Here is an 18,935-nt window from a genome sequence, read left to right as displayed (position 1 = left end):
TGCAGAGCTTTTGAGGGCTGAGGGGATACCGGAGCAGATTCCTTGGTTGCTTTTTTCATAAATCAGCAGTGGAATTTGCATTTCCCTTTTTACAGGAGGGCTGTTGTTAAAGCACATCACATTCCCCCCTTCACACTTGGATCCTTATTAGGAACACAGGCACAAATGAAAGGGACACAGGCACAAGTGTTTGTGTGTGTTTGTAAACTATCCCCGTCTCTGAGCGGTGAGACTCCAGGGCTCCCAGGATCCAATTTCCTTGGAACGAAGGTCAGTGTAGACTGTAGTGTCTATATGTTATCTAGTTTTATTTACTCACATACACAACCTGAGTGTAGGGTGGAGGGGCTCACAGCATTGACACCCCCAGCAGATCTTCCTTCTCTATTAGTCGCAGCTTTTGCTCCAACACAGAGGAAGCCAGTCTCTGGTTCTCCCACAACTCTCTCTGGCTCTTGCTCTCCTACCTAGGAGCCAGGTGAGATTTGGGGGGGGGGGTAGGACAGCCCCCCCTTTAGCCTGCGTTGCCCCATCCCTTAGCTGCACCTCTTGCAACCCAGCTCCTTCTTTGGGGATGCTGAAGAGGACACTCTATGGCCAGTGAAGGCCCTTGTCTTGCCAAGAAACTTCTCTGACCAGTTCAGAAAACTCCTGTGTTAGATTCTAACCTTCCCTGGGTACAGGACCCCCAGGAACAGGAAAGAACCTAGAGCATCATCCAGACTGACACCTCCCAAACCCAGAAGTGTGGGTGTATGTTGGGTGTATAAAGACCCTGCATTTGAGCAACAGGCAGGCCACAGAGCATTAGTCAGAAAAATCAAAAATCAATACAAATCAGTTCACCCAACAAAAAGACTCAGAGTCAGCTAACTTTTTGGAAGAGTAGCAAAAATTCCATGTATATAAATTCATTTTGTACTGCTGTGAGGGTGAGGTTTTGAAAATTGTAAATGCTAAACACACGCATGCATGGGGTGGGGCTTCTGGCAATGGGCAGTAGCCAGGTTAAGACCTTTAGAGGCCCTCAACACTTCAAAAATGTTGGTTCCCCCATATATATATATTTACACAAACAACAACAACAACTGTAGAAATTTTTTTTATTTTTTGAAATAAAATGAAACCTACAGTAAGATGGGAAAGAATGTTAATTTTTGTATAAATAAATAAAAATATTAAAAATTGTCCAGTAGCACCTTAAGAGACCAACAAAGTTTGTTCCATGGACTGCAAGAAGATCAAACCTATCCATTTTGAAGGAAATCAGCCCCGAGTGCTCACTGGAAGGACAGATCCTGAAGTTGAGGCTCCAGTACTTTGGCCACCTCATGAGAAGAGAAGACTCCCTGGAAAAGACCCTGATGTTGGGAAAGATGGAGGGCACAAGGAGATGGTTGGACAGTGTTCTCGAAGCTACCAGCATGAGTTTGGCAAAACTGCGAGAGGCAGTGGAAGACAGGAGTGCTTGGCGTGCTCTGGTCCATGGGGTCTCGAAGAGTCGGACACGACTAAACGACTAAACAACAACAACAACAAATTAATTTAAAATCCACGATATCATTTGTTTGTCGTTTTAATTGTTCTTTGTTATTAAAGATGTGCTTATTTAAATGCTGCCATCAAGTCAATCTTCTTCCTTTGTTTCTGCAAGTATATCATACAGCAAATGGTTCCCACTCTTTTTCAAAGTCCCTGTTGTCTTTTTCTCAAAGTCTGTCCGTCAGTTTTGTCAGTTCTGCATAATTCATCAATTTCTCTTGCCATTGTTCTTTAGTTGGAATTTCTCCAGTCTTCCATTTTTGCGCTATCAGAATTCTCGCTGCCATAGTGGCAAAATGAATAATGTCATCTTCTCTTTTGGCAGATCTTGACCTAAAATGTCTAATAAAAAGGCTTCTGGATGTTTAACAAATGTTATTTTCAACATTTTCTTCAATTCATTATATATCATTTCCCAATACAATTTTACCTTTTTACAATCCCACCACATATGATAAAAAGTACCTTCAGCCTCACACCTCCAACATTTCTTTTCATTTTTATATTTTTGCCAGTTTGACCAGTGATATATACCATCTATACATCATCTTCATGTAATTCTCTCTCAACAATATACAATCCGTAAATTTTGAATCTACTTCCCACAATTTTGTCCAATCTTCAAATTGTATATTATGACCTATATCTTGTGCCCATTTAATCATTACTGACTTTACTTCATCTTTAGTTTCCCACTCCAAAAGGATAAAATATGCCTCTTTTAAATAATTTCGAGTTTTCTTCTATCGCTTCCTTTTGGAATTTGGAAACCAAATATGAAAGACCTTTCTTATTGTCCTCTTTGAAAATATCCTTTAGCTGTCTACCAACTTAGAAGATGTTCCTTTTTTCCTTCATATTCTTTCAATTTTAATTTTCCCTCCTGTTCTACCAGTAAGTCTCTGTATGTTGGCCATTCTCCCTTTTTCTCCAATGTTTTAAGTGACAATGCCTCTACAGGTGATGACCACCAGGGTGTCTTAGGTTCTAGTAAGTCTTTATATTTCCCCCACACTTTAAACGATGATCTTATTATACGATTATGGAACCCTGTGTGTATTTTTGCCTTTCCATACCAGAGAGAAGCATGCCATCCAAACCTATTGTCATGTCCTTCCAGGTCTGTTTTTTCCTCCCTGTCTAACTTGATCCAATCCTGGATCCATATTAGGGATGCAGCTTCGTAGAATAATTTTAAGTCTGGAAGTGAGAATCCGCCTTTTTCTTTTGCATCTGTTAATATCTTACTTTTTATCCTTGGCTTTTTCCCATTCCAGACAAATCTTGAGATGTCTCTTTGCCATTCTTTGAAGCATGCATTCCCCATTATTACTGGAATAGTCTGGAAGAGAAATAACATCCTTGGAAGTGCATTCATTTTTATAGCTGCAATTCTTTCCAATAAAAAGAGATTCATCCTATTCCATATTTCCAAATTTCTTTTAATTTCATGCCAAATTTTGTTCATAATTATCTTTAAAATATTTATATTTTTTGCTGTTATCCATACACCCAAATACTTTACTTTTTATGTACTTCTATCCCTGTCATTTCTATTATTTCTTTCCTTTCCGATTTTTTAATAACAATTTGGTTTTACTTTTATTTAATTTAAATCCTGCGACTTGACCAAGCTCTTGTATTATGTTCATTACTTTTGGGAAAGAATTTTTTGGATCTTTCATGGTTAATACCAAATCATCTGCAAATGCTTTCAGCTTGTGCTCATTTTTCTTTACTTTTATTCCTGACACTTCTCTATCTCCTCTTACCCTTCTTGTCAAAACTTCCAGTACCAGAATGAACAACAGTGGTGACAATGGACATCCTTGTCTTGTTCCTTTTTGAATATTACATTTATGCATTATCACCCCATTTATAATTATTTTTGCATTCTGTTCTGAGTAGACGGCTTGTATCCCCCTATTAAAATTTGGTCCAAATCCCATTTCCTCCATCACTTTCCTCATGAAGCTCCAAGAAACATTATCAAATGCTTTTTCTGCATCTATAAACATCAATGCTGCTCCCCACCCCCTCATTTCTCACTTCCAGGTATTCTATAATATTCAATACATTTCTAACATTATCTTTCATTTGTCTGCCTGGAAGGAATCCAGATTGATCATAATGAATAAAATCTTTTAGAATTTTTTTCAATCTATTTGCCAAAACAAATGCAAACAAATTGTAATCATTATTTAATAATGATATAGGCCTATAATTTTTTTTTAACAATGTTGCATCTGAATCTTGTTTTGGTATCAAAGTTATATAAGCCTCTTTCCATGTTTCTGGAACTTCCCGTTTTTAGGGCCTCATTCATAGTGTCTTTCAAAGGGTTCACAAGTTGGTCACTCAGTTTTTTTATAGTATTTAGCTGTTATTCCATCTGGACCTGGAGACCTCCCTACCTTTGTTTGATTTATTGCTTCAATTACTTCATGTGACAATATTTCTGTATTTAATATCCTCATTTACTCCTCTGTTATCTTTGGTAGCTTGCTATTTTTGATATAGTCTTCTATCAACGTCAACTTCTCTGGTCCCTTTTTGTAAAGATCAGTAAAATATTTTACAAAGCCTTGCCTTATTTCCTTTGTTTTCTCAGTTATTCTACCGTTATGTTTTATCCTATTCACATAATTATTTTTCTCACTTTTTCTCAATTGCCATGCCAGCAGCTTTCCTGGATTATTAGCATTTAAAAAAAAACTGTTTTCCATACTATTTCCTCATTAATTATCATAGAATATTGTGGTTCAAGTAATTTTATCACCTGTTTTGTTGTTTCTTTGTTTGGTGCTCTTATTATTTTTCTTTCTCTGCTATTTTAAAAAAAATTTAAATTGAATTTTGTTGAATAAATAGGCCTCTCATGGCTGCCTTGTGTAACGAATCAGATCTAAGTTAAGGAATTTTCAGAAACCCACGGTGTTTTATGAGTTAATGGGTACCCCAGTTTGAGTGGCAGATATCCCATGGGAGGGGGGACATTCTGCTCTTTAAAAGGAGGGAGCAGCTGTTAGAGAGGAGGAGTGGTGACTGGAAGAAGGAGGGCGTGGGGCCAGGATAGTGGTGGGTAGGTTAGGATACGTTGAAGATGTGTATATGATGCTGAAAGAAATAGTTTACTCTGTTATGAAACTAAACTTATAAACCATTACTGAAACCGTTATGTTCTGAAAGAAATAAAGACTTCTTATTGTTGAGCTAAGAAAATATTGTCGTTCATTTGGTCCAGCAAGCTATGTATGCTCATGAGGAGGTGAACTCAGGGAATGGACAAAACTGACCTGCAGGGTGATAGTTTGTGTCTTGGAGTTCCCTCAGGAGGGGCTAGCGGGCGGAAACCCTGGTATTGCCACAGAGTTGCTAAGAGGGCTTAGCTAACTGATATAGTGAGGGATCTAATGAAAGAGAGACCCCGAACTGTAGGCAAAGAAAAGTTTAACCCCTGGAGCCCAGAGCAGAGGATATAACCGGCCCTGGCCGCTAGACAGGAAAACTCCTGTTACTAAGAGATTCCCAGATTATTAATAAAAAGGGAATTGAAATAACAGACGGACCTCAGAGGGACAGGTGGGATGGATTGAAATTTGACCCAGAACACCTGATTAGAAATTCACTTAGTAACAAGGGGAGAGTGTGAAGTGGAGGTTTGTCGCACCTTGCTAGCGTCCCAGACTGTCTCAGGATGGTTACAACATAAAAGCTATACATATATATATATATATATATTACACACCTGTAACCCCACACCTCACCACATTTTAAAAGGGCTTTAGATGTCAATCACCCAAAGGCCTGGTTAAAAAGGTGCAGATTTGCCTGGCTCCTAAAGCTGTATAATGGTTTTTCCGACCTTTGTATGGATTCTTTGATGGTCAGTGAGGTGGGACCTCGTTCTGAAGCTCTTTCCACATTCCACACACTGATAAGGTTTCTCCCCTGTATGAATTCTCTGATGGGAAGTGAGAGAGGAGCTCTGCGTGAAGTTCTTTCCACATTCCACACACTGATAGGGTTTCTCCCCTGTATGAATTCTCTGATGGGAAGTGAGATTGGAGCTCCTACTGAAGCTCTTTCCACATTCCACACACTGATGGGGTTTCTCACCTGTATGAATTCTTTGATGGGATGTGAGACTGGCACTCTGACTGAAGCTCTTTCCACATTCCACACACTGATATGGTTTCTCCCCTGTATGAATTATTTGATGGGAAGTGAGACTATGGCTGTGACTGAATCTCTTTCCACATTCCACACACTGATAGGGTTTCTCCCCTGTATGAATTCTTCGATGGGAAGTAAGATGGGAGTTTTCAGTGAAGCTCTTTCCACATTCTTTGCACTGATAGGGTTTCTCCCCCATATGAATTCTTTGATGAGAACTGAGAGAGGAGCTCTTTCTGAAGCTCTTTCCACATTCCACACACTGATAGGGTTTCTCCCCTGTATGAATTCTTTGATGGGAAGTGAGATTGGAGTTATTAGTGAAGCTCTTTCCACATTCCACACACTGATAGGGTTTCTCTCCTGTGTGAATTCTTTGATGGGAAGTGAGAGAGGAGCTCCTACTGAAGCTCTTTCCACATTCCACACACTGATGGGGTTTTGCCCCTGTATGAATTCTGTGATGGGAAGTGAGATTGGAGCTCTTACTGAAGCTTTTTCCACATTCCACACACTGATAGGGTGTCTCTCCTGTATGAATTCTGTAATGGGAAGTGAGACTATGGCTGTGACTGAAGCTCTTTCCACATTCCACACACTGAAAGGTTTTTTCCTCTTTATGAATTATTTGATGGGAAGTTGAATGGGAGCTCTGACTGCAGCTTTCTCTACACTCCAAATTTTTACGTGGCTTCTGCTCTCTGGGGATTTTGTCATGGTCACCTTTGTTCTCGATTTCCGATTCATCACAGTCTGAAATGGAAACAAAAAGGGATTAGAGCCTCAGGAACAAATGGAGAAGAACTGAAGGGAGTTGGATGTGTTTTCATTACCTTTGTTGTTTGTTACTAACTAACATATTTATTATCAAAGGATTGTGATTGGTTGTTGAATGTTGCTTTGTTTGATATACAGTAGTGGCTGAAATTGTGGAAGACTTTTTGAAAAAAGTGTATTTCGCAGGTTTGCTTTCTCAAAATACCACATCTTTTGGAGGTATATCATAAAATTATGTATCATTGGAAAGATAATTTAATCAAGAACAAATTATTGACATGGTGATAATTTCTATATATCTCATTTTTCTATGTGTTTCATGTTTCTTCTTCATGACTGCTGCTCTAATAAATACTCCTTCATAAAAGCTATTGCATTACATTCTTCATTAAATTATCTTCCCTTTGATATATAATTTAATGGTATTACTCCCAACAAAGTGGTGTTATGAGCCATCAAACCTCAGAAATACACTTCTTCCAAAAGGTTTCCACAATTTTGGCCACTAGTATAAGTTGTTCATTTTAAAGTTAATGTACTTTTTATATGGGATCAGATTTTTATTATTAATGTTTCATGTTTATGTATGTGTTGGCTGGGTGCAACCCAGCTAGATGGGCAGGGTATGAATAAAAATTATTACTATTATTATCACTGCTACTACTATCTAATATTCAATAAGCCTGGCTCTTTTTCTGGGATGGATTTTGTTTGGCCCAGTCATGGCATCCCCTCCATCTCCAATGTCAGTTGTCTCTTGGTCAACCCAACACTGACAGCAGCAAAAACTAAAATAGAAAACCTGACAGAAGCTACTTATCTTTCCTAACAACTCTGAAGTTGACATTTAAGATGACCAAGGCAGTTCAGACCAGCCCAATCGTGGTAGACCGGTTGGTCGCACCATTCCATTAGGACGGGAATTTCCTCAGCTGAGGGAATTCCAGCGCTTTGAAGGTTGGGGAAACCACAAGAGTGCTGCAGATCCCCGAAAAAATCCCAAATTGAGTGATTTAGGGATCAGGTGATCCGGCAGGTGCCCTTCACAACTCCCCCTCTCCCCAGTAAAGCTCTTTTGAGTGCGCTGAGAGTGAGAGGGGTTGGAGATGTGGGTACTGAGGATTTCAATACTTCCTTCACAGTGCAAAGCTTTGTGTCCTTTGGATGTTAACGGACAATTCTCCAATACAAAGAAAATCCTTTTGAAGCCGTGAGTAACCAAGATTTAGACTTTGAATGATTTAATCTGGCCACAGAGGGGACTTAAAAATGGAGGTTGGTCTCTTCCGCTGAAAAAATCAGATGGCAGTCGCCGTTGAGCCGTAACAAAAAGACTGAGAAAAGTGCCTTTTAAACTTCCCCAAAAGGAAATTACTTTCTTTTTGTATGCCACGACAGCTGCAAGACTACTAATTGCAAAGAACTGGAAGAACCAAGAGACACGAACAGTACAAGAATGGCAAATGAAGATGATAGACTTTATGGAACTTGCCGAGCTAACAGCGAGACTGCGCGACCAAGAAGAGGAAACGGTGCAGGAAGATTGGAAGAAATTTAGGCTTTATTTGAAAAAACATTGTAATATTTAAATTGTATATTCCTTAGGGAAGTGGTCAGAGGTTTTTGGTAATGATGCTGGAGGTGGATTTCATAAGATAGAATGTTATAAGGAAATAATCATGGGTGAATTTTAATATATGTAACTGCCAATGAAGACTGCAAATGAATTTCAGAAGGAGACCCTAAGATGTTAGAGGAAAGATGTTAAGAATGTATAAGAAATTTGTGTGTTGTATTTGTTTTGTTTCCATTTTTTCTTACAAAATGAATAAAAATATTTTTAAAAAAGAAAAAGGCAGAACTGGAGGAAGATGGTTCACAGAAAAAACTGAAATTTGCTGTTCAAGGTTTACTGTGGGGGTGTTAGGTTCCCAGGTGTTGTAGGGGGTGCTGTTGAGCTCTTAGAGAGTACATGAGGTTGGTCACATGGAGGTATTTTTTGAATTCCAGGCAGATAGGACGATCCCACAGGGAGCCTTACCAAGAGAGGCCACGATCCCACAATTCTCCTCCATGACGTCCTTATGCAGAGCTCTCTGGTCATGATCCAGCAACGCCCACTCCTCGCCCGTGAAATAAACAGCGACATCTTCAAAGCACACTGGACCCTAAAAGAAAAAGGGAAATGTCCTCTTCTGAGAAAGCACAAATATGATCTGCTACACATTTTAATTATGGATGCTTATTTTAAAGCTTCAATGGAATTCTTTTATTCTGCGTTTTAATTCTGGGTGTTCGTCTTTGTGCAAATAGGAGGTACTTCACCTTGTGGTTTTCAAGTCATTCTGCCTACGCAAGCATTCCAGTTTCCCAGATGCAATAATCCACTTTTTTCTCTCCTCGTGAGTTGTTCTGGGGAGGATCCCTCCCAATGCCCTAGAGCCAAATTCAAGGGGTTCATAGGGGCATGGAGAGGGGGAGGAATGGGGAGCAAGCCCCTTTGTGCAGCAGACGGGGCTGGCTAGGTGAATCCTGGACACTGTTGGTTATGGTATCTCCAAAGCTTAGAAGCCAATTTTTGTACTCAATGATTAATATAGATAGTGAATAAGCCTAGTCTGGATGGCCATCTGTCTTGGGTGACCTAGCTGAGATTCCTGCAATGCAGGGGGTTGGACTTGATGACCCTTGGGGTCCCTTTCAACTCTATGATTCCATGTAAACTGCAGCTACAGATGAATCCTACTGGCGACATTCAGAAGCCTGGTGTCACAGAGTTAGATGGGCAGAAAATCCCACAGTGCACAGCTGGAGTTAACTCTTTCTTAGCAAGAGCAAGATATTCACAGACTTGGCTGAGTTTCAGGCTGAATGAGAACAGCAGCTCATTCCCGGAGGGTCTGTCAGTTTGCATTTCTTAGTGCAGAATGTATGGATCTAATATTGATCTTTTCTGTTCTAATTAGTTCAAGAGGGTTCTGGAAGCTTCTTTGCGTAAAAGAAACAAGCAGAAGGTTCCTGGTGTTTGGGTTATTCCTTCAGAGAAGTTGAGTAGAGCTGGGTTAAAGTGGTTCTGTTATCTCTTCTGTCAAGGTCATGCTGACTATAAGAAGAGGCCAGAAGGAGCCTGGATTTCAATTTCTCTTTCTATCTCTCTTCCTTCTGCTGTTCTATACACAGTATGCTTAGTGTTAAGGTTTAGACTTATCATAAGTTATGGCAAGTTTCAGTTAAGCCTCCTGAAACTGGATTTCTTATAGACAGGGCCAATCCTGAACATTTTGGAGTTGTGACCATTATGCTCATTTGCCTTCAGCAGCAGTAAAGGTCTGCCAAATGAAATACAATTGCCTCTGGTCTATTTTGGGGGATCCTGTAACGTGATTAGGTTTTTACTCTGCTAACTATACATTGGAGTTCTGCTCTGAATCAATATTGAGTAGAATTCCATGACAGGGTCTTCCTCCACAAAAGCAGTTGCCGAGAGTGAAGGCCCACAGCTCCCCACAGCTTTCCAATTCCCCTCCTCTTTGGGGTTTCTTGCAAGTGATCCAACAGTGCGCCAGTGTGCAGCCTGCCTTTGCTCCTCCATTGTCAGACGTCTCCTGGCTGTGAGAGACAAGCAGGGAGTGTGGCTTCTGGCAGAAGGAGAGGGAGCCATTGGTGGCTCCTCCTTCTCCTGACTCACCTCTGCCTCTCGACCTCCCTCCTCCCACTCGCCTCCACCCTCTTCTGACTCTGATTCTGCACTGCATTCTGCCACAGTCTCCCAGCTCACTAAGCCCTGTTACCCCTTCAGCTTCTGACACCTCCTTTTCCCAGGTTTCTCCCTCTGACCGCCCATCCTTCTTCCACCTCCACTCCTTAGCCTCTAAGACGTCTTCCCTTCCTGGTTCCCCGGCTGCTTCCTCCCACCATTCCTCTGTGCCCAACCAGTCCATGACATTGCTCCATCCCTCGGCCTCTGTCCCCACAAGGCAGCTTGCCCTGACCTGATCTGGTTCCACAGCCACTGCTTCCCTTCTGCCCCCATGAAAAGACGGATCAGGAGGTCTTGCTGGCATCATTCTGTCACCTGCAAGAGAGAAAAGCTAAACAGGACGCCAGGAGTGCCTGCTTCTCACACAGGTGAAACAGGGCATCTCTAACTACAGATGGGCCTTTGAGGAGCCTGACCTGCTGAGAGCATTTGGATGTTTGTGCCCATTTCACATGTTAGTTGTGCAGAAATACATCTCCCCTCCTCTGAACCCTTTTCCCCAACAGCCCCCCCCCAAAACAAGTTAAAAAGAACCCTCAGATTAGTTGGAAAACCAACAGAATGAGACCAAACGAAGAAAAAACACCTTCCTCCTTACCCAGTGGCAGCTCTCTGGTGTCCAACGGAGGCCTCTCTGCCTCACAGGAATCCAGGTCCATTTCTGCAAAATGATCCTTTTCCTGAAAAAGAAACAAGGATTCAAAACTGAGAATGAGAAATATTAGAAAGAGAATGACAAAGACTTGAAGGGTGTGAGATCTCATCCCATGGATACTTTCCCAGAAAAAGGATGGGCCATCAGCAGACCATTATGGGATGTTCTCTGTCCTGCTTGGAGCCCCTTGGGAGAATCCAGAGGAAAGTCTCTCTCACCTGCTTTCTCTCCTCTGCCTGACTCAGGAGGAAACCTTCGGCCAGGGCCACCGCCTGGGAACTGGTCTCCGCTCCGCATTCCCTCACCCAGCTCTCCATCTCCGGGGGAAGGACAGCCAGGAACTGCTCCAAGATCACCAGGTCCAGCATCTCAGCTTTTGTGTGCCTTTCTGGCTTCAGCCACTGACGGTCAAGGTGGTAGAGTCGGCTGCAGATCTCTCGGGGTCCTTTGGCCTCCTGGTAATAGAACTGCCTCAACTGCTGGCTCTGCACCTCTGAGCAGAGGGTGTCCTCCTCACCCAGGATCTTCTGCACTGGGTTTTCCCAGAATCCCCAACTGCTCCCAGTTTGGATGACATGGCCTCTTCCTGCTTCAGGGCCAGCTGAGTCTCGCTCATCCATCTGTGCTCTCAGGAATCCTCCAGGAGATCCCTTTGGTCTTCTGCCAAGTTCTGTCTGTCTGAATGAGAAGCTGTAGCAAATCCTAAAAAGCAAATACATTGTTCTGTTAGAGAATTTGTAGGACTGAGCAAGCATGGATGAGTCTTGGAGGGAACCAGGGCTGGACTGCACCACATCCCAGACCTTGAGCTATCTTTTTTAATAAGATAAAAGTCCAAACCATGAGATACCTTCTTAAAAAAGGAGGAGGAGGAGGAAGAGGAGGAAGAGAAGAAGAAAGCAGCCTCTAGCCCTCCATTTTGCAATGCAAAATGTGGAGGCAACAGAAGGGATTTTTGGGAGATGAATCTGTCTGGTTGCTCCTGCCTTCCAGTCAATGCATGAAGTCAGAACTGACAAGGAGGCGCTTGTATCTTGTGAAAAATGGATGCCTGACTCTAGTGGGGGTCGTCACTCGGGGATCCTCAGGAGTTGCTCTCCCTCCACTTCAGGGAACATCTCTCTCCTGCTTCTGTCTCCTTTTCTTGCACTTGGACAGTCTGCCGCTCTCAAGACAGACTCCTGGGGGGGGGGTGTCCCTTTTTCTTTGCTCTGAGGGGCCAGGTATGCATCTGGCCAACTGCCTGAGGGCCAAGTGGGCGGAGCCAAAGACATTCCCTTGAGTTAAAGTCCCAGGGACTCCTTTGTTCGAAGAAGGGGGATTTCGTGGGAGCCATTTGGGATTGAAATTTAGGCGGGAAATTTATTATTATTATTCTGTTAGTTAGCTTAACACACACACAGCCACTGATGCTGATGTCCCTGGAGGCTCAGTGAGTAGCTGCGCCCATTTCTGGCTGGTTTTCCATCAACAATCCCTTTGGGACAGAGAGGACGTGGTCCTGGGATGCCCTGCTCTGGGTGCGAGGGGATTGCTGCAGTGGCCTCCGTGTGGAGCTGCCCTTGGAGACACTGGGAAATTGGTCCGCAATGCAGCAGCCAGACTATGGGCTGGGATCCTTCTTTTAATTCCCTGCCTCTCTTTTCCACCTTTCATAGAATCATAGAATCCTAGAGTTGGAAGAGACCCCAAGGGCCATCCAGTCCAACCCCCTGCCAAGCAGGAAACACCATCAAAGCATTCCTGACAGATGGCTGTCAAGCCTCTGCTTAAAGACCTCCAAAGGTCTTCCTTCCTTCCTTTCTTCCTATGGTTTTTTTTTTGGGGGGGGGGGCTAGTCTACCTCCTCATCCAGCTTTGGAAAAGCATCTGGACATGTTTCCTCTGTTGTGCAATGACGCTGAGCAATGTCACACAGTTAAAGTCCTAGGGATTCCTTTGTTTGAAGAAGGGAGATTTCGTGGGAGTCCTTTTTTCTGAAGGAGGTGGGCAAACGAGTTTGGGACCCTCTGATCTCCCCGGAAGGAGAGCGTTGCAGACCTGGCCCCTCCCTGGCAGGCCCCTCTCTCTCCTCCCCCTGCATGAGCAGACCAGGCCCCCCCCCAGGCTGGCCCCCTCCCCTGCTGCAGCCCTGGGACCCCCACCGCCTCCCCACTCACCAGATCCCAGGAGGGGACAGCCAGGCAGCCCTGGCAGGAGAGGGAGGGGCCTGGGCTCTGGAGGACCTGGCCCCCTCTCTCTTGCTTCCTGTCCTCTCTAGGAAGGCAGCTCAGTTCCCTTTAACTCTTTCAAAGCCGAGTCCATCCAGCTCAACCCTCTCACGCTTGGCGGAACCTCAGCTGTTTATTAGTTTTAATGGCTATAAGGGACAGCTGCCCCTCTGGCTCCGCCTATGGGAAGGGATGCTTTGGGGGGCACTGAGCATCTCCCTCCCTTGGCCAGCTTGCAGGGAAAAGGAGCGGAGCAACAGCCGGGAGCCAAGCCGCCCTTGGAGAGCTTCCCTTCGGCCCTTGGGAGGTCAGGATGGGGGGCAAGGAGAGGGTCGTGTTGGAACTTCAGGTGCAGCGTGGGAAGCATCCAAGCCCCGAGGTTGGCCAGGGGAAGCTGGCTGGGCAGGAGGCAAGGCTGGGGGGAATTAAGACGGCATGGCAGACACACCACCTCGTCCCTTTGCCCCTTGGGAGGTGTCCTAGTGGAGGTGACATCGAGAAGAGATCACGATGGGTGTGATGTGAACGATACCTGGCTTGAGAGCAGTACATGTGAGAAGGATCTAGGAGTCTTGGTAGACCACAAACTTGACATGAGTCAACAGTGTGATGCAGCAGCTCAAAAAGCCAATACAATTCTGGGCTGCATCAATAGGAGTATAGCGTCTAGATCAAGGGAAGTAATAGTACCACTGTATTCCGCTCTGGTCAGACCTCACCTGGAATACTGTGTCCAGTTCTGGGCACCACAGTTCAAGAAGGATACTGACAAGCTGGAACGTGTCCAGAGGAGGGCAACCAAAATGGTCCAAGGCCTGGAAACAATGCCTTATGAGGAATGGCTTAGGGAGCTGGGTATGTTTAGCCTGGAGAAGAGAAGGTTAAGGGGGGATAGGATAGCCATGTTCAAATATATCAAAGGATGTCATCTAGAGGAGGGTGAAAGGTTGTTTTCTGCTGCTCCAGAGAAGCGGACACGGGGCAATGGATTCAAACTACGAGAAAGAAGATTCCACCTAAACATTAGGAAGAACTTCCTGACAGTGAGAGCTGTTGGACAGTGGAATTTGCTACCAAGGAGTGTGGTGGAGTCTCCTTCTTTGGAGGTCTGTAAGCGGAGGGCTTGAGAGCCATCTGTCAGGCATGCTATGATGGTGTTTCCTGCTTGGCAGGGGGTTGGACTGGATGGCCCTTGGGGGTCTCTTCCAACTCTGTGATTCTATGATTCTATGAAATTATTGTGAGCGCAACATTCAAGGGCAGATACTCTCTTTAATTACTCTCTTTCCTATTTGCTTGCTATGACAGATTTCTCCAGGATTATTATTACTATTATTTTGAACAAAGGAGGAAATGCTTTATAAAAACAAGTTGTGCTGCTGGATAGCACCAAGCTCCATCTTGTCTCCATGAAGCCAACAGCCTGCGACCATGGAGCTCCTTGGATGCCATGGATTTGCTTTGCTCTCCCTCTCTCTTCACCTCCCTTCCCACCCATACAAGTTAAACCCGGCTTCACCAAGTCCCAACCAGGGCTCAGGCTTCCGGCTCCCCCTCCGAAAAAACCAGCACGCAACGAAAACGACAGCGGAGATTCCCCTCTTGAGCATGTGCAGAGGGCGCTTTCCCTAGTCCGTTTGGGATTAGGGGCAGTTAGCGTTTACAGGCTCCCTTAGCATAGCTGTCAACTTTTCCCTTTTCTTGCGAGGAATCCTATTCGGAATAAGGGAATTTCCCTTAAAAAAAAGGGAGGGAAGTTGACAGCTATGTCTCTTAGCCATCCCACTGGAGGTTGTGAACCGCTCTGTGGTCTTCGGGAGAACGAATTCCACTAAATAATTTTATTTTATTTTTAAAGTGGAGAGCATGGCGCCGGCTCGGGGGTTGGCGGCAGGCGCGCAAAGTCTCTCTCCCCTGTCAGCGCCTGAGGGAAATCAAAGCCCCTCAGCGCCTCGCCGACCGCGCCATGGTGGGCCGGAAAAGGGCGGGAAAAGCGGCAACGGCAACAATGGCGGCGGCGGCAACTCGCGGCCTCTTTCTCTCTCCCTGGGAGCGTCAAAAAAGGTCCTTCCCTGTTGCCTCCCGCCCTCCTTCCCTTGACGTGCCGGGACAAGAGGAGGAGGAGGCGAGGACTCGTCTGCAGGGAGGCGGGAAAAGGGCGCGAGGGAAGGAGAAGGAGAAGGAGAGGCGCGAGAGGAGCCTCCCTCAGGGTCGAGAAATGGCGCCCAGAGGAGGGAGCCGGGCGAGCCCTCCCTCAGCCCCGGCGCCCCGCAGGTGTTCCTGAGCGGCGGTTCCCGTCACCCCCGACCGCGACGGTGCATGATGGCGGGCACCCGGTTGGGGAAGTCAGCGCTCTCGACACTGGGGGTCATCTCGGCTATTGAATGGTTAGAAGAACCTCGACCTACATACCCAAAGCATAGAAACCGCAGCAGGTAGAGTTAGGACATTTTATTAGAGCCACCTGAACGTCCCAAGAGGGTTTCAACCGAGTTCAGGTAATAATAAATGCAGGTGTGGTGGAAAAACTACACACAGAGCTGGTCTGACCTTGCATGAATTAGCTAGATTTATATATCACTTTCCAGGATGCAATGCTCTGGGGAACTTGCGCCCCTTCCAGCCAGACTTGAGCACGTTTGAATCCCACAGATTTCCGCAGGAGAGCGATCATAATAATCTAGTTTTTTATCTGAAGAAGTGTGCATGCACACGAAAGCTCATACCAAGAACAAACTCAGTTGGTCTCTAAGGTGCTACTGGAAAGAATTTTCTAGTTTTTATTATGCATGTGGTGCTTTAATATTGAATTTTTATGCTATGAACCACCCTGAGATCTACAAATGAAGGGCGGAACACAAATTATTGTAATATAATTATAATAATATAGTTAGAAGGAACCCTGAAGATTATCTACTCCAATCCCATACAATACAGAAATACGTAGCCGTCCCATGCAGGGATCAGACTTGAAACCTTGGCATTTATCAGCACCATGTTCTAACCAACGGATTTATCCAGATCTGACCCAAGTCTATGCACAACTCCATCCCATAGAAAGGCTCTGTGGGGAAGTCTGCAGACCTTATGGGACACCGGAGCAGATTCCTTTGTTGCTTTTTTCATAAATCAGGAATGCAATTTGCATTTCCCTTTTTACAGGGCGGCTGTTGTTAAAGCACCTCACATGCCCTTCACACTTGGCAGAAATGGTGGTATGTGTTTGTGTGTATTTGTAAACTACCCCCGTCTCTGAGTGGTGAGATTCCAAGGCTCCCAGGTGCTTACCCAGGATCCAGTTTCCTTGGAATGAAGGTGAGTGTAGACTGGTGTCTTTATGTTATCTAGTTTTATTTATTCACATGCACAACCTGAGTGTGGGGTGGAGGGGCTCTCAGCATTGACAACCCCAGCAGATATGGCTTCTCCATTAGTCACAGCTTTGTCTCCAGCACAGAGCAAGGCGGTCTCTGGTTCTCCCACAACTCTCTCTGGCTCTTGCTCTCCTACCTAGCAGCCAGGTGAGATGGGGGGCAGCCCCCCCCCCTTTAGCCTGGGTTGCCCCATCCTTTGGATGTAGCTCTTGCCACCCAGTTACTTCTTTGGGGATGCTGAAGAAAGCAATAAATATGATCTGTTCTTATCTGTAAGTGATGTCACATTTGAAACAATACAGAAGCAGTCAAAGGGAATTTCCTTGGAAGTGTTTTATTCAGTCTCACCTGCAATCATGTGTGCTGAACACACAGAAATACATAGATAATGGGAAATTACTGGGAGTTACAGTCCCCAAATAACATTCAACACATGCAAGCACATTAATGGAATAGCACACATATTTCCCCCACCTCCTTTTTAAAAAACAATGTTTTTATTTATCTTCATGGTGCAGAAGATAATTTTTCAGAAAGCAATGGCTACAACAGTAAACAACAAATAACTTGTCCTGGTGAAATTGCAGACTTTCATCCTGCCATGTGTTACAAATTTCATTAGATTACTCCAAAAGATCACACCACATCTTCCCCTGAGTGCTGGGTGGATTCCTGCAACAGTCTTAACAATACATGTATTCAATAAACATTTGCCACGTGTTATAAAAGGAATATGGATTGTGTTCCCCCACCTTGATTTCCCTGGGCAAACAAAATTTAAGATACTGAAATTGTGGTGCCCAGAATTGAACACAGTATTCTAGGTGGGGTCTGACAAAGGCAGAATAAAGTGGTACTACGCCTGTCCTTGATCTGATTCTGCCTTCTGCGACATTGGCCTCCGCTCCCCGTTTGGTGTCGTCTGGAAATGTGATGAGCATCCCCTCAGTTCCTTCATCCAAGTCATTTATAAACACGTTGAACAACAACAGGCCCAGTACAGAACCCTGCAGCACCCTTCTTGTCACTTTTCCCCAGGATGATGAGGAACCATGAATGAGTACTGTTCAGGTTCAGTCAGCTAAATCCACCTAACAGTTACCTCATTCAGCCCTCATTTTACCAGCTTCCTTGCAAAAATATCACAGGGGACTTTGTCAAAAGCCTTACTGAAATCGAAATGCACTATTTCCACAGCAGTTCCCTGATCAACAAAGTTTGTAACTCCATCCTAAAAAAGGGCAGGAGAGATTTCTCTGGCTTTACTTAATTTTGAGAAAGCCATGCTTTCATCCTGTATGTTTCTGTTGTGAAATCTTCAGATGAAGGGCACATAAATTTAAAAAATGAAAATAAATAAGGATACTGACAAGCTGGAACATGTGCAAAGGCAGGCGATTTATGTACTTAATTTGTATGTCACCCGACCCAGTGGTGCTGACTTGAATAAAATATTGGTGGGGGGCCTGGTAAGGCGTGCCTTGCACAATCAATCACATGATGCATGTGCGCCATTTGAATGGCAATGCCTATCAACTGGGGGTGACCCCCTTCAAATATTTTAGGGGAGCAAAGACCCCTCGGCCTGTAAGATTTGGGTCCAATTCCCTACACCCACAAGACTCAGGACAGTTACAACATAAAAACACAATATAAAAATATAAAATACACATCTGTAACACCCCTCCCCACCACATTTTAATAGGGCATTAGATGTCAATCAGCCCAAGGCCTGGTTACAAAGGTGGGTATTTGCCTGGCTCCTAAAGCTGTATAATGTTTTTTCCAAGCTTTGTATGAATTTTTTGATGGGAAGTAAGAGAGGCAGAAAGTGAGGAAGAATTGAAGAACCTTTTAATGAGGGTGAAAGAAGAGAGCGCAAAATATGGTCTGAAGCTCAACATCAAAAAAACTAAGATCATGGCCACTGGTCCCATCACCTCCTGGCAAATAGAAGGGGAAGAAATGGAGGCAGTGAGAGATTTCACTTTCTCGGGTTCCATGATCACTGCAGATGGTGACAGCAGTCACGAAATCAGAAGACGCCTGCTTCTTGGGAGAAAAGCAATGACAAACCTAGACAGCATCTTAAAAAGCAAAGACATCACCTTGCCGACAAAGGTCCGTATAGTTAAAGCTATGGTTTTCCCAGTAGTAATGTATGGAAGTGAGAGCTGGACCATAAAGAAGGCTGATCGCCGTAGAATTGATGCTTTTGAATTATGGTGCTGGAGGAGACTCTTGAGAGTCCCGTGGACTGCAAGAAGATCAAACCTATCCATTCTCAAAGAAATCAGCCCTGAGTACTCACTAGAAGGACAGATCCTGAAGTTGAGGCTCCAGTACTTTGGCCACCTCATGAGAAGAGAAGAATCCCTAGAAAAGACCCTGATGTTGGGAAAGATGGAGGGCACAAGGAGAAGGGGACGACAGAGGATGAG

At 44.4% G+C, this 18,935-nt stretch overlaps 1 protein-coding gene across 1 annotated transcript in view; it reads right to left on the bottom strand.

Annotated features, from left to right (window-relative positions):
- LOC117044870 overlaps positions 1-18,935 on the bottom strand; it is an 878,236-nt gene that overhangs the window by 261,533 nt on the left and 597,768 nt on the right. The window contains 1 exon segment of the mRNA XM_033145647.1: positions 5,408-6,273. Within this exon segment, the coding sequence (XP_033001538.1) occupies positions 5,408-6,273 (866 nt within the window).

Source organism: Lacerta agilis, chromosome 4, assembly GCF_009819535.1.
Source record: "Lacerta agilis isolate rLacAgi1 chromosome 4, rLacAgi1.pri, whole genome shotgun sequence".
Lineage (NCBI taxonomy): Eukaryota > Metazoa > Chordata > Lepidosauria > Squamata > Lacertidae > Lacerta > Lacerta agilis.
The sequence above is the reverse complement of the archived record's forward strand: the minus strand, read 5'-3'. Positions and strand labels throughout refer to the sequence as shown.